This window comes from Notechis scutatus, chromosome 2 (assembly GCF_049901735.1).
Source record: "Notechis scutatus isolate UNSWTSFEM ecotype Mainland chromosome 2, rNotScu1.2, whole genome shotgun sequence".
Classification (NCBI taxonomy): domain Eukaryota; kingdom Metazoa; phylum Chordata; class Lepidosauria; order Squamata; family Elapidae; genus Notechis; species Notechis scutatus.
The window spans coordinates 3,111,798-3,127,219 of NC_142010.1; the positions used below are offsets into that span (position 1 = coordinate 3,111,798).

Consider the following 15,422-nt stretch of genomic DNA (forward strand, 5'->3'; position numbering starts at 1 on the left):
CCCGGGTAGAGTTCGTTGCAGTCAAGCCGTGGGCAGTTCAAAGCACCCACAGCTACTTGGGGTGTTGAGCTGGAGAAAGAAGTTCTCCACGCAAACAAAAGCAGCCTAATCTTCAAGGAGCTAATAAAAACACTTCCACCAACACTGACGGGGCAAGTCATGTCTACACAAACCGAGCAAACCTCACTCCTAGCACTGATGATGATATGTAGACGGGTAAGGAAATGTCTGCAAGAAAACAACCAAGCTCAGAAAGGACCAAGGACCTCAACAGTTTCTAGGTTTCAATGGTTTTTGCAGACCAACTACAGTGAAAATGGCCCCCAGATCCACCCGTCTAGTCAGGTTTCTTACTAAATTCAATGTCTCAAAACAGATTTCCAAAAAAAACAACCCACTTGATTCTGCTTCTTGTTCACAGTGCTACCTGGATGCACAATCCCCGAACACCTTGCAGTGTTCAATGTCTATGGAGATCTTCAGTCATCCAGGTCACGGTTATCACTTTTTCAAAAGGCAACTGGACTTTTTTTTTTTTTTTGTTTTCTCCTTGAAGATACTATGCTTCTCATCCCAAGAAGCTTTCTTGGCTCAGAACTGATGAAGCTACTTGAGATGAGAGGCGAAACCTCTTCTTGCTCAGGAAAAAAAAACGTCGTCCAGTGACTGTATTTTTGCACTATAAAACGCACTTCCCCGCCCCCAAAAAAGCATGTGGAAATGTCTCATAGAATGCATGTTGCTTGAAGCCCCGCCCACTCCCCAGCCCCCCACCCTTTGCCTCCCAGCTTCAACACAGCCTGATTTAGCAAGAGCAGCTGATCGGCGGTTGGATCGGCCTCCCAGAATACTGCCAATTCAGGTGTTCCAGGCTGCGGGGATCGTCACCGCTGCCGTGCCCAATTTTCTGCCTCCACGGGTCCCGTTTTCAGCCTGTTCCAAGCGGCGAATGGCGGTGAACGAATGGGGCACTTGGAGAGCCCTGCCACCTGAAACGGGCCAAAAAACGGGACGCGTGGAGGCCAAAAATGGCCCGCACAGAGGCAGCGATAGGTGGGAGGAAGTGATAGGCAGCGGTTGATGGGTGGTGGCGATCCCCGCAGCCTGGAACACCTGATCGGCAGTATTCCAGGATGCCAATCCAACCGCCAATAAGCTGCTCATGCTGAAGCTGAAACAGGCTGTTTGCTGCAAGGAGGCAAATGGCTGGGAAGGCAGAGGCAGATTTATTTATTTTTTGCTTCTTTTCCTCCCCAAAAGCTCGGTGTGTCTTATGGTCTGGAGTGTCTTATAGTGCAAAAAAAATACGGTCGTTGCCTTTTGAAAAAAGCGTCTCCGAGGCACCTTGCATGGTTTTAATGCTGAACAGCGTACGATGTTTGACTAAACCAATGGTGGCTAACCTTTGGGGGCTCCTGTGCCAAAAAATGGTGTGCGTGCTTGCACACGCACGCTCGTGGGCCAGCACCCAGAAGGCAAGGCCACACCCACCCACGTCCCCTACGCATGCGCACGCAAAATCTAGTCCCGTTTTTATCACTTCCTGGTTTTCCGAAAATACCGGAAGTGTCGAAACAGCTAGATTTCTGCCCACAAAGCTTGTAGAAGCCTGCAGAAGCCTTCCTCAAAGCCTTTGGGAGGCCGAAAAAGGCCTCAAACCTGCCAAAAATCAGATGTGAGGCGCACACAGGTGCAGTGAGGTAAGTTTGCTTGTGTGCCAACACGAACGGCTCTGAGTGCCACCTGTGGCACGCGTGCCATAGGTTCACCATCGCGACACTAAACTAAAGCCAAAGCCCACTGTGCTTCTTTTTAAAGCTTTGCCAAGAAAAGGCTGTGTGAACCAGAAATAAGAAAATCTGCTTGGCCAAAATAACTCAAGGTAATTAAAGGTGCTACGAAGTATGAAGTCCACAATAGATTGTTAAGTGTGGGCGGGCAGGGAGAAAAAAGAGACACAACTGGATCCTGGACATACGGGTTATCTTTATTGATTTTGGCAGCGGCTTGGACACTCCACGGGGGGAGGGGGGGAAAGTCACTGCAACCATGGGGGAAAATAAATGGAATTTAAATATTTGGCCTGAGAAAGGAGTGGGGTGTCTGCATCACGCGCATGTGGACAGTGAAGCCGGCCTTGAGGAACCGGCCTCGGGCTCAGGCGCTTCCGGCCAGCCTCTTTTAGGAGTCTTCAGCCACGAAGGCCTGCTGGGCACTGGGAAAGCGCTGAGGAGTGAAACTGGGATCGGCCTGAAGTCTCTCCTGCAGATCGGATTTCAACTGGAAAAAAAGGGCGGGAAGAAAGCAAGTGCATCAATTAGCAATAGCACTTCAAAAATATATCTCTCTCTGGGCACACTGAGAATACATCTGCTGAACAAAACTCCGTGCTGGCGACAGGAAGGGCATCCGGCCAGTAAACACTCTTGCTAGCTCCATTCAGTTGCCCAGATTCCACCCCCTTAAGGGATTATGGGGTCGCTAAATGAAGATGATGATGTTGACTTAAGACTGCTATACCGCTTCGCAGTGCTTTCCAGCCCTCTCTAAGCGGTTTACAGACTCAGCCTATTAGCCCCAACAATCTGGGCCCTCATTTTACCCACCTCGGAAGGATGGAAGGCTGAGTCAACCTTGAGCCAGTCAGGATCGAACTCCTGGCAGCGAGCAGAGTCAGCCTGCCAATACTGCATTCTAATCACTGTGCCACCCCCACAGCTCTTCAGAGCAATTACCAGTTCCTGTTAAAAAAGCACCTCCGGTACTTTCCATTGCACCCTCTGCCCCACAGCCAAGGAACCCAACCCACCTGCTGCTGGTAGCCATCTTGCAGTGCTGGATCAGCAAGGTCTCGGTTCAAGCTCTCGGCGCTCGTCAAAGGTTTTACTCCGACCACTCTCGCAGCTTTGTTGACGGCCTCTGACAGGAGCAACGGGGGTCCATCACCCTGCATTGTCTGCAAAATGTTTTTTTTTAAATATCCTGTAAGCATCATCCAAATATAGATAGAAGAGAGAGAGAGAGAGATGAGAGATATAGATGAGAGAGATGATAAGACAGACAGATTGGTAAATGATAGATGATGGATGGATGGAGATAGGTAGGTAGATGATAGAGATAGTTAGTTAGTTAGTTAGTTAGTTAGTTAGTTAGTTAGTTAGATAGATAGATAGATAGATAGATAGATAGATAGATAGATAGATGATAGATAGATAGATAGATAGATAGATAGATGATAGATAGATAGATAGATAGATAGATAGATAGATAGATAGATAGATGATAGATAGATAGATGATAGATAGATAGATAGGTAGATACAGATAGAAAGATAGATGATAGATAGATAGATAGATAGATAGATAGATAGATAGATAGATAGATAGATAGATAGATAGATAGATAGATAGATAGATAGATAGATACAGATAGAAAGATAGATAGATAGATAGATAGATAGATAGATAGATAGATAGATAGATGATAGATAGATAGATAGATGATAGGAAGATAGATAGATAGATAGATGATAGATAGATAGATAGATGATAGGAAGATAGATAGATAGATAGATAGATAGATAGATAGATAGATAGATAGATAGATAGATAGATAGATAGATAGATGATAGATACAGATAGAAAGATAGAAAGATAGATAGATAGATGATAGGAAGATAGATGATAGATAGATAGATAGATAGATAGATAGATAGATAGATAGACAGACAGACAGACAGACATGGATAGAAAGACAGACAGATAATAGATATAGATGAGAGAGAGAGAGAGAGAGTTGGATGGATTGGTAAATGATAGATGATGGATAGATATAGTTAGTTAGGTAGGTAGTAGATGATAGATGGATGGATGGATGATGGATGGGGAGGATCACTCAGAACTCAATGCTTTCAACAAACTGGAAAGGCCTGAATGTTTTTAATGAGCACCAGAAAACCACCATACTGAAACTGAAATCTTTCTAAAACCTTCATAAATGCAACTGTAATACAAACCACACACATATACACAAAAAGCACACCCGTTCGTTATTACGTGATTATGCTACGAGATACATTCTTGGCCGCCAGGATATTTTAATTTTTGCATTACATTTCTGCATCCTCAGTTTACCATCGCAACTGAGCCTGGACTTCTAGTCATAAGTTGCTGTGGTCATTTAAACAAGACACTCATATGGCTGCCTCACTCAATGACCCCCCAAACCTAGCTTTGGGGAGTGGGTGGGGGGAAGGCCTGAGAGGCCCAGCACCCATTGACCCACGGAAACCTGCCACAATCTGGAAGGCCTCAGCCAGCAAAATGTGGGATTCTCCCTCCCTCCCTTCCTCCCCTTCCTGACAAATCCAGCATTATAAAAAAAACTTGCAAGAGGCCCAAGAATCAAACTAGGACACCTCGAGCTAGCAGGAGACGGACAGAAAACAGAATACAGGCAAGTCCTCAGCTTACAACAGTTCACTTAGTGACAGCTTGACGTTACAACAGCATTGAAAAAAAAGTGACTTAAGATCATTATTCACACTTATGACCATTGCAGCATCCCCGATGGTCACGTCAGGTGCTTGACCACTTACTGACTGTCAACTAAAAAGATACTCCTTTGGTCTTTTTAGCTGCCAAGAAAAGGGAGTGGGGGAAAACAAGACATTCTTTAAATGCCTAGATAATCACCCCGGCAGCCCTGAGTTGTTGGAGCATAAGAAGGCTACTGGAGAGCATGATGGAGGACTCTTGGGAGATGGATGTGTCCCATTGGAGAAGTCACACCCAGGGGGTGGGGGAAAGGCCAGGGTCAAGGGGGAAATGTATGGTGCGATTTAGTATCGGCTGCACCCAGCCACACCCCAACATGGCAACTTCTAGTAAACCAATTTACTTTTCTCTGAGATGCGGCTAAAAACTTTTGATTTGAATGAGGGTGGATTTGTTGGAGCCCTGACACTCACATTTATGACGTTTGCAGTGTCCTGGGGTCACGTGATCCCCTTTTGCGACCTTCTAACCAGCAATGGGGAAGCCAGGTGCTCTTAACCATCATGTGACTAACTGCAGTGATTCGGTTAACAAGCGTGACAAAAATCGTAAACTGGGGCCAAACTCAAGTTAACAAATTTCTCACTTAACAACATAGGTTTTGGGCTCCCTTGTGGTCCTAAGTTGAGGACTACCTACAGTAGTGGCCAAAATTGTGGAAACCTTTTGGGGGTGGGAAAAGTGTTGAGGTTTGATGGCTAAATCACTCTTTTTTTTGGGGGGGGGTTGAGAGGAGTAGTACCATAAAATGATATATCAATGGAAAGACAATTTAATCAAGAATGTGATACAATAAGTTTTATGAAGGATTTGCCATTAGAATAGCAGTTATAAAGAAGTGGAACATGTGGGGAAAAAAAATGAGATATACAAAAATTATCAGTGTCAGTTAATATTTAGTTGGGTAACCTTTAGCATGAATTAGGGCCTTACAATGTTTTCCCATGGAGTCTTTTAGTTCTGCGGCTGTTCTAATGTGAAACCAAGATTGAAGGATTGCTTCTTATCGCTGGGTCGCTTCCGACCTTATACCTTTTCACAGAGGACAGATAATTGAACAAACTTGATTGGGTTGCATTCTTGATTAAATTACATCTTTCCGTTGATATACAATTTGATGGTACTACTCCAAAAAAAGTGGGGTTATTAGACATGCACTTTTTTTTTCCCCAAAAGGTTTCCACAATTTCGGCCATTACCATGTAGCAAAGGCGGAAGGGACTCTGTAGGTCTCCTAGGCCAACGGCCTGCTCCAGCAGGAAACTCTATACAGGTAAGTCCTTGACCGGGGTGGGATTCAGATTTTTTAAACAACCGGTTCTGTGAGCGTGGCTAGGTGGGCGAAACCATGTGACTGGGTGGGCATAGCTTCTTCTTTTCTTTTTTGCAGCACCCCCCCTCCTGCGCGCCCCTTCCTGGGCCTCAAGGAAGCCCCCTGGGCAAAGCAGTAAGGCAGTGAGGGGAATTCCGGTACAGCTGATCATCAGGAGCGGGAGGGGGGGGAAATACCTTAAGAAATACCTGGGTGGGGGAGAACGCAGTCAGCAACGTCATGCATGTGCGATAAGGACTGACTGGGAGGGGAGGGGCGGGGCCAGCCGGAGGCACAATTTGCCAGTTCACCAAACGGCACAGAATCATAACCACCAGATCTATAGAACCGGTCCGAAGCGGTAGAATCCTACCCGTCCTTGACTTACAACCACAACTGAGCCCCCAATTTCTGTTGTGAGACATTTTGGTTCAATGAGTTTGGTTCCATTTTACAACCTTTCTTGCTACAGTGGGTAAGCGAATCACTGCGGTTGTTAAAAGTTAGCGACACCGTTGTTCAGTGAATCCGCCTTCACCATTGACTGGTCAGGTCGCAAAAGGTGATGACGTGACCACCACCACCACCACCCCGGGACACTGCAAACCGTCCTAAATACGAGTCAGTTGCCAAGCATCTGAATTTTGATCCCGTGACTGTAGGGAGGCTGCAACGGTCGTCCGTCTGAAAAAATAGTCGTAAGTCGTTTTGAGACAAATCGTTGTCCGATCTCTTCTTAAAACCCTCCATTTTTTTTTTAACACTCCAGGCAAACGAGTATCCTTTGTCCACCCTGCAAGAGGGGGGCCTGGTCTCACCTTGCGCCGCTTAGCTGGCATGCCGCTCAGGTAAGCATCACTGAGGGGCGGCTGTTGCTTGAGCTTGCGCTGGCTCTGGATGTCCTCCCGGATGATGGGCACCCACTCCTGGCGGAGGAGAAGTGGGGGGAGAGCAAAGATTCCGGGAACTGGTTAGCATCTCCCACAATGCACCAATCCAGGAGAATATTTGTACCTGAGGGTGGAACTTGGTGCTCTCTGAGCTGGCTGGCTTTTCTTACGGACATTTCGTTACCCAAACTGGGCAGCATCATCAGTGGTAGCAGCTCAGCGATGTTAGCAGCAGCACTTAAACATACCGTGTTTCCCCACAAATACGACCCATCCCGCAAATAAGTCCTAGCTTGATTTTTTCCGTGTGCCTATCCCAAAAATAAGCCCTAGTTAAAACACCACCCGTTCCGTCCCACCATCTAGTTGTACGAGGTGAGGCGAGGCACAGGCATAAAAATGAGGCTAGGGCTGGGGTAGTGGGGTGGACCTTGCCCCCTGCACCTGCTTACCTTAGGACCGGCATAGCCAGGCCTCCCACATGCCAACACTTGCCGCGCTACTGCCTGACTTCTTCTGCGACCGCTTGCACACAATGGCGTAACATGGCACGTGACCTGCCATTAGCGGCGGCAACGGCACAATGAGCTACATGGCGTCCGGCCACAAATGGCCACAGAAGTTGAGCAGTGGTATTACAGCTGGTCTGGCTGTGGTGGTCCTAAGGTAAGTGGGTAATACTTCCCCTAAAAATAAGACCTGGTGCCCTTTTTGGAGGCAAAAAAATGTAAGACCAGTTCTTAATTTGGGGGGAAACACAGTATATATCAATTCACTTTGCCTTTTCTTAAGCCAGGAGTCCCAAGTCCCCAGGCCTCAGCCCACTGATAGGCCCTATTTAAAATTGGGCCCTGGGAGAAATGGAGTGGAGCTTCATATGCAAGCACAAGTGCCCTTCGCTCACACGAGTGGAGCTTCGCACATGAGTGCTCGCATGGGAACATCCTTTGTGTCTGTTAGGGATAACATTGTTTACCCTAACTGGTTTGGGTAAAAATAATAAATAAGGTATCATGGTTTGTTGGTTAAAGTGTGTGTAACTTTAACAGCAAGAATGTAATTAAGGGTGTGGTTGTAAAAGCACTATATAAGAAGCGAGGCAATTGCAGCTCGCTCTCTCTGGCTTACTGATCCCTAATTACTGGATGGATTGATGACTGCGTTCTTGCTGGAACGGGGAGAGAAAAAGGAGTGTTGATTTTTCTCAACGGAGAGAAGATAAAGATTGGACTGATTTATTGTAAGTGTACTGACATTGGCTATTCAACACGGACTTTGCAAATAGAGTATCCCCGACAAGACTTGACTGAAATTGATATATGACTAATGGACCGTTACATTTGACTATGCTATAATTCTTAAATGGAATAAACAATATTTTTGATAGCACAAGTGTATCTGTATTTTTACTGCATGTTAACTAGAAAACTTATCTCACACATTTACCTGTCTTCCTATCTGACTTCGCTGCACGTTCTGTTTTAGTTTGTTTTCCTTAACACCCGTTGGGGAATCCAGGCTTAAGTGTCAATGGACGGTGTGTGTGCTGCTCGCACAAATGGAGCTGCATGCAGGAAGGTGTGCAGTTGCAACTCACATGCCCTGCCCCCCCGCCCGCCACCAAGCCAGCCACCAAGCTAGAAAGGTTGGGGACCTCTGCTCTAAGCAGTTTACAGAGTCAGCCTCTTGCCCCCAACAATCTTGGTCCTCCATTTTATCAACCTTGGAAGGATGGAAGGCTGAGTCAACCTTGAGCCTGATGAGACTCGAATTGCCGAACTGCTGGCAATCGGCAGAATTAGCCTGCAACACGGCATTTTAACCACTGCGCCACTCCAGCTCTGTCCCCTAGTTTAGGTAATGAAATATCTGCAAGAAAACAAGCAAGCTCAGAGAGCACGAAGAATCCCCCCACCCCCCCGGCAATGTGCTCTGCGCTAGATCGAGTCCTCCCTCCCTCCCGTGCCCCTTTTGCCATCCAAGGAAACTCACAGGGGGCACAGCAGCGGCCCAGGGTTCCACATCGGGGGCAGGGGGCTCCCCCTGCTGCAATTCTTCACGTTCCGGCTCCCCTCGCTGCTGGGGCATGGCTTCCTCTGCTGTCGTGGCTGGGGCCGGGGAGGCTGCCGTCTCTCGCTGCAAAAGAGCAAGGGATGCGCTGAAGAGCCAGACTGAGACGTTGCAACACGGTCTACTTGGGGCTTGCCTTGAAGTCTATTCAGGAGCTGCAGCTGCCCCAGAATACAGTGGCAGGGGCAGTTGAGGTACCTTAGTTTTCATAAGCTGCATTGCCTGATGGTGGGTTTTCTGGGTGCAATTCAAGGTGCTAATTATCCATTAGAAGGACCTAGGCCCCCATATGGTTAGTCCTTAGCGATGGGGACCGTGATTGCCAATGGCTACACAATTTGACTGTAAAGCACAATGTCACACAACCAGGAGATATATAGATTGTGCAGCAGGAGGCCAGGCACCAGTGCACAGGAGTGAAGAAGCCGGAGGGGTTTGCAATTTTCTCTGCTGGTTTCTTCACTGACTTTGCAGGAAGTGCGATGACCGGGACTCCAAGGGCTGGTTGCAAGTCCCACTTGTTCAGCGCCGTTGCACAGTGGATTGTCCTGCCCCTCAGCTGTTTTACTCACCAGCGCTGGCATAGAAGTTAAGTTTTTAAGCTTAAAATGGACAGTTTTTGAACGCTGCGCGCATGCACGGAACTGTTGTTAAACCGATTGCAGCCCTCCACTGGCTGGAGCCCATCTTCAGGGAACGTCTCTCTGGCAGAGTGCGTGCTGTTCTATGGGTGGTGTTTATATGGTGCCTGCGGTATGTGGGTTTTTAAATGCTTGTTTGGGGTTTGATTGGGGCATGTGGGTGACTGGCTTTTAAGTCCTTGGCTGTCATTTGCTTGTGCTACCCAGCCCTTGTCATGCCCCTGTCGGAGTCTGAATCCCGAGGAGGAAGACGAAGAGCTGACAGGGAGTGGGAGAGTGGCTCCGTTGGCTGTGGAGGAAACTGGGGAAGGGCAAAGTCCGGCTGGGCAGGGAAGAGGTAGAACGAGGGAGAGGGAGTTCAGAGGAAGACCCAGGCCCACCCCCATCTTCATCCTAGGGCACGTAGGGAGGAACGGAGAGGAGAGCAATGTAGGTTGCATGGCTTACGGGGGAGGAAAGGGACCTGATTCCCTCCATTAGCTGCAGCTGGGAAGAGAGTTTAAAAGAGATGCATGCTGAGTGAGACAGTTGCTGGGAGCAAACGTGAGTTTATCTTGTGTTGACTTTGCTTATTTGCATTGCCAACTGTGTTGAGTTATTGCCGTGCCTTCACCTCTGAAATTCTTGCTCCTGCCCTGCCAGACTAATTACTTCATTTTGCCTTGATTGGACTTATAGTTACAGTTTTCGTTGACCACGTTTTGGACTTGATTCTCTGCAGTTCCTGGGAGAGTTTTTCTCCAGCCAGAAGATAACCAGGACATTGGGGGGAAAGTTGGAGCTCATAAAGGGACTCCTGTTGATTATCTGACTGTGTTGCCTTTGTGCCACGTCCCGGGTCATCACAGCCCTCATGGTAAATGTTCCAGCTGAGTAAACCTCATTCTACCATCTGCACTGTAGAAGCAGCACCTCACAATAAGGATCCCCGATCGTAATGCACTCCACATTTGAAAAAAAAAAAAACAACCTGAAGGTCTCAACAGATGCTAATCATTACCTATGCCCTCCAAGTTCTACGATGATCTCACGCCTGTGCAAGACACATCTGTCGCACAGACTGGCCGGAAGTGTGCTAAATAAGCCCCTCCCAGTCCATACCTGCACGGTCTCTGGAGCCTGTTCTGCAATCTGGACATCCATGGGCTCTTCGGGAGCAGGCTGAGAAGGTGCAAGGAAGAAAAAAAAAGGATCAAAGCCCCCGCAGTGCCTTCTGGGCCCTTCCCTGCCATCTTCCTCTTCTGGACCCTGCTCTGCTCACAGCCAGCTTCTTAATGAGGCAAAGCACTACTATGCTATAGGACAGGGGTATCAAAACTCTGGTCTGCAGGGCCATCCTGGAAACAGTGAATAGTCTCCAGGAAGACTCCACACTCCAACCTCCACCAAAATGAAGCACTGCCATCCACTTCGACGAGCATAATTGAAGTTCTTAGGCCAATTCCAGGGCAAAGATTACGGAAGGACTTGTCCATGTAGTCACCTCTGTGCCCCGAGCCTTACCCCTGCCGGCTAAAAGACAGGCCTTGCTTTGGCCATGGCTGCCAGTCCCCGGATGCTCTAGGAATTGACTTTCCCTGCTCCTTCGTCTCATGGATTTCTCACCCTGTCCCTTATGTCTTACCTGGGGGAGGTCGCCCACCCTGCGGACATATTGCAAGATCTGTTCCTCTGTGACTGGCATGTGCTCCAGGATCACTTGCAGGCGCATGCTCATCATGGTGGTGAGCCAGCTCACCAAGGACGGGTTCATGTCTGCCGACATCCGCCTCTGGGGAGAGGAGGAGGAAAAGAGAGAAACAGGGGGAGAGGGAGAGGCTGTAAAAAAAAATTTATCTCAAGTTTATTGTAACTTTCAACAGTTGTACTTTGAACGGAAACACTGAGCCATGGTGGTGCGATGGTTAGAGTGCAGTACTGCAGGCTACTTCTGCTGACTGCCGGCTGCCTGCAATTTGGCAGTTCGAATCCCACCCAGGCTCAAGGTGGACTCAGCCTTCCATCCTTCCAAAGTGGGTCAAAGGAGGACCCGGATTGTTGGAGGACAATAGGCTGACTCTGTAAAACCGCTTAGAGAGGCCTTGCAGAAGCACTGTGAAGCAGTATAGAAGTCTAATGACTATTGCTATTGAACAATCATCAAGTGACTACCTGTACTGGTGACTGGGATATACAGGTATTCCTTCTTGACTTACGGCCACACTTGAGCCCAACATTTCTGTTGCTAAGTGAGGTATTGGGTTAAGTGAATTTTGCCCCGTTTTATGACCTTTCTTGCCAGTTAATTAAGTGAATCACTGCAGTTATTAAGTTACGACCACGGTTGTTAAGTGAATCTGGCTTTCCCATTCACTTTGCTTGTCAGGAGGTTGCAAAAGGGGATCACGTCACCTGGGGACCCTGCAACCGTCATAAATAAGAGCCAGTTGCCAAGCATCCGAATTTTGATCACATGACCATGGGGATGCTGCAACGGTCATGTGAAAAACGGTCATAAGTCGCTTTTTTCAGTGCTGTTGTAACTCTCAGGTCACTAAACGAACAGCTGTAAGTCAAGGACCACCGGTAGCCTTTAGAAGTGATGGATCATCATTCTGGCCAAGCATCATAGCGTGTGATCCTCTCCTCCTCTTGCCTGCACGCTCCGTAATAGAGATAGGTAGCAACTCCGTCTCCATATTGTTAGGAATCTGTCCACCGATTAGTTGGGTTGGCAATATATAAACCAACAATGTATGTTTGTAGCTTTAAGACAAAATCACTGTATTGATTTATGCTATATTCCGATTGGTTGATTATATTGCAAATTACCATAAGAGGGAGCTATAGAGATCATGGCTTGCTCTCTCTGACATTCTGTTGCTATCTGTTGTATTTATGCTGTACTTATACTTTGATATTTTTGTTTACTGTAAATGACTAAGGCAACCGGTAAGAAGACTTTGTAATTGGATATTCTTTGGACTGTAAAATGTATATGACCTGGACCTATATATTAGACTGTGCTATTTCTTCAAGTAAACTTTAACTCAATTTAGTGTATCTGAGTGTGGCTGGATAATTATTCATAACTATTCTCATAAAGGTTTCCATGCACATATCCTTGTTACTCAAGGGTTATTCTGTACGTATCATAACACATATGACACACAAAACTTCTCAGATCTTCAATCAATCAGAGTAGAACTGGAAGGGACCTTGGAGGTCTTCTAGTCCATCCTCGTTCAAGCAGGAGACTCTATACCAGTGGTGGCTAACCTTTTTTTGGCTCCCATGCTGATAATTGCACTCGCTCGCATGCCAGCACCCAGAAGGCAATGTGTGATGGGGGCCACCCCACACCCCCTGCGCATGCACGATTCCCCCCTCACGCACTGCGCATCTTTGTGCATGCGCATGTGATTCCCTCGTGTGCAGTGCATCCCTGAGCATGCTTGTCTCCTGCGCACTCCCCCCTGCCCCCTGCGCATGTGCGCCAGATACCCAACAATCAGCTGTCGGGCGACGGCACGCATATGCGCAGTGGGGGTCTTCCAGATGACCTCTCGCGTGCCCGGGGAAATAACTCTGCATGCCACTTCCAGCAAGGGTGGCATAGGTTTACCAACATGGCCCTATATCATTTCAGCCAGGTCTCTTCTTAAAAGCCTCCAGTGATGGGAGCACCCACGACTTCTGAAGGCAAAGCTGTTCCGCTGGTTAATTGTCCTCACTTTTTGGAATTTTCTCCTTAATTCCATTTTGTTTCTTTCTTTGATTAGTTTCCCTCCATTGTTTCTTGTCCTGCCCCTCTGGTGCTTTGGAAAATAAATGGATTCCTTCCTCTTTGTGGCTACCTCTCAAATACTGGAACACTGCAAGTTACACCGCCACTGGAAAAAGTGACTTATGACCGTTTTCCACGCTTACAACCTTTGCAGTATCCCCCATGGTTGGATGCTTGGCAAACCGGCACATATTTAGTTTTTCTCTGGACTAGCCAAATTCCAGTGCCTGCAATCGTTCTTCATATGTTTTCAGTCTCCAGAGCCTTTAATCGTCTTAGTTCAGGGGTCTCCAACCTTGGCAACTTTAACTCTTATGGATTTCAACTCCCAGAGTTTGAAGCTTCGCTGGCTGAGGAATTCTGGGAGTTGAAGGCCACACGTCTTAAAATTGCCGAGGCTGGAGACCCCTGTCTTAGTTGATGGATTGAAGAGGCTCTCCAATTGCTTGATCTGTCTTGACACTCACAATGCGGTCGTTGATGACTGTGGTGAGAGCCGTCTGCTCCCCTCGCAAGCAGTAAAGGTTCAGCGCCAAGCACTCAAAGAGACCCTGGTTACACAGCTCAAGTAGTCGGTAGCCAAAAGTGTGATCTAGAACCAAAAAGTTGCAAACGTAATTTAGAAAAGCGAATTCAAGGACCTTGGAGTTCTCATATCAAAAGACCTAAGCACTAGAGCTCACCGTAACAGCATTGCCAAAAAGGGCATTACGAGTTGTAAATCAAATCTTACGAAGCTTCTCCTCTGGAAATATCGAATTGCTAACTAGAGCATACAAAACTTTTGCCAGACCAATACTCGAATACAGCTCATCAGTCTGGAATCCGCACTGCATATTAGACATGAATACAATCAAGCGAGTCCAGAAGTATTTCTGGAGTACTACACTCCTCTGCTCGCAACAGAATACCCTATATCACCAGGCTTGAGATTTTGGGCTTGGACAACCTTGAACTACGCCGCTTACAGTTACATTTAAGCGTAGCACACAAAATTATCTGCTACAATGTCCTACCAGTCAATGACTACTTCAGCTTCAACCACAACAATACAAGAGCCCACAATAGATAGAAACTCAATCTAAACCGCTTCAAACTCGATTGCAGAAAGTACGACTTCAGCAACAGAGGGGTCAATGCCTGGAATGCACTTCCTGACTCTGTTGTTACATCCTCTAACCTCCACTCCTTTAACCTCAAACTAACCACTATTGACCTCACCCCATTCCTAAGAGATCTATAAGGGGCGTGCATTAAGTGCACCATTGTGCCTGTCCTATTGTCCCCATTTATTCGTACCTATTTCCTGTATTCTTACTCATGTTTATGCTTATATCTATTATCTTGTAAGCGACTGACGAATCAAATAAATAAATAAATAAATGGTTCTCTCTTCCGGGAAAGTGTCCTTCCCCTCTGGACGTCTTCCTACCGGTGCAGTGCAAGATATGTGTGGCGATTCGGTTGAACTGCTCCTGAAGGAACTCCAGATTGGTCCGGGTGATGTCAACTCCATCTTGGACTTGAACCGAGGCCTAAGGGGGGGGGAAAAACAGGTAACAGACCAAGAGCAAGTTCTGGGTGCAGGTTTAGGAGCCTTCACAGATATAGAGTATAGCGACTGGTTTTTTTTTGTTTGTTTGTTTTTGTTTTTTTTTTTTTTGGGGGCTTTGCAAAAAACAACACAGCATATCTGAAAAATGAGGGCAAATTTCATCTATAGGGGATTTCTGACCCGCCGCATTGCAGAGCTGGCCAGGTGTACAGAGTTAAGTGGGGATGGTGGGTGGGTGTGCATTGAATAGCACTTTTTTCTTTTCCAAATGAAAAAAAAAAGCCGATTTCTGCTTTCAAAGAATAAAGGAAAGTGTCAACTAAATAAATAAATAAATACTCCTTTGGCCTTTTTAGTTGCCAGTAGAAAGGGAGTGGAGGAAAGCAGTGCATTCCTTAAATGCCTTAGATCTTGAGGCCTGGCTTTTGCTCCCCCGAAGCCACGAGTAAACAGCCGTAGCTGTTCCGACATCCGGATTGGGGACCCTGTTAGATAATCACCTTGGCAGCCCAAAGCGGTCAGCGTGCAAGAATATTACTGGAGAGCATGACTGATGACTCTAGGCTATGGATGTGTCCCATTGGAGAATATACATCCACGGGGTTGGGGGGGGAAGACCAGGGTCAAGGGGG

General features: G+C 47.1%; 1 protein-coding gene across 34 annotated transcripts in view; it reads right to left on the bottom strand.

Moving 5' to 3' along the window:
- Positions 1–1,966: 1,966 nt before the first annotated feature.
- BAG6 (BAG cochaperone 6) overlaps positions 1,967–15,422 on the bottom strand; it is a 50,610-nt gene continuing 37,154 nt past the window's right edge. For all 34 annotated transcript variants that reach the window (XM_087954272.1, XM_087954287.1, XM_087954277.1 and 31 more), the window contains 8 exons: positions 14,668–14,770; positions 13,703–13,827; positions 11,094–11,240; positions 10,571–10,630; positions 8,751–8,894; positions 6,687–6,794; positions 2,810–2,956; positions 1,967–2,280 (listed from right to left, as the gene is read on the bottom strand). In XM_087954272.1, coding sequence (XP_087810398.1) covers positions 2,182–2,280; positions 2,810–2,956; positions 6,687–6,794; positions 8,751–8,894; positions 10,571–10,630; positions 11,094–11,240; positions 13,703–13,827; positions 14,668–14,770 — 933 coding nt within the window. In that variant the 3' untranslated portion in view covers positions 1,967–2,181. The remainder of the gene's footprint in view (positions 2,281–2,809; positions 2,957–6,686; positions 6,795–8,750; positions 8,895–10,570; positions 10,631–11,093; positions 11,241–13,702; positions 13,828–14,667; positions 14,771–15,422) is intronic.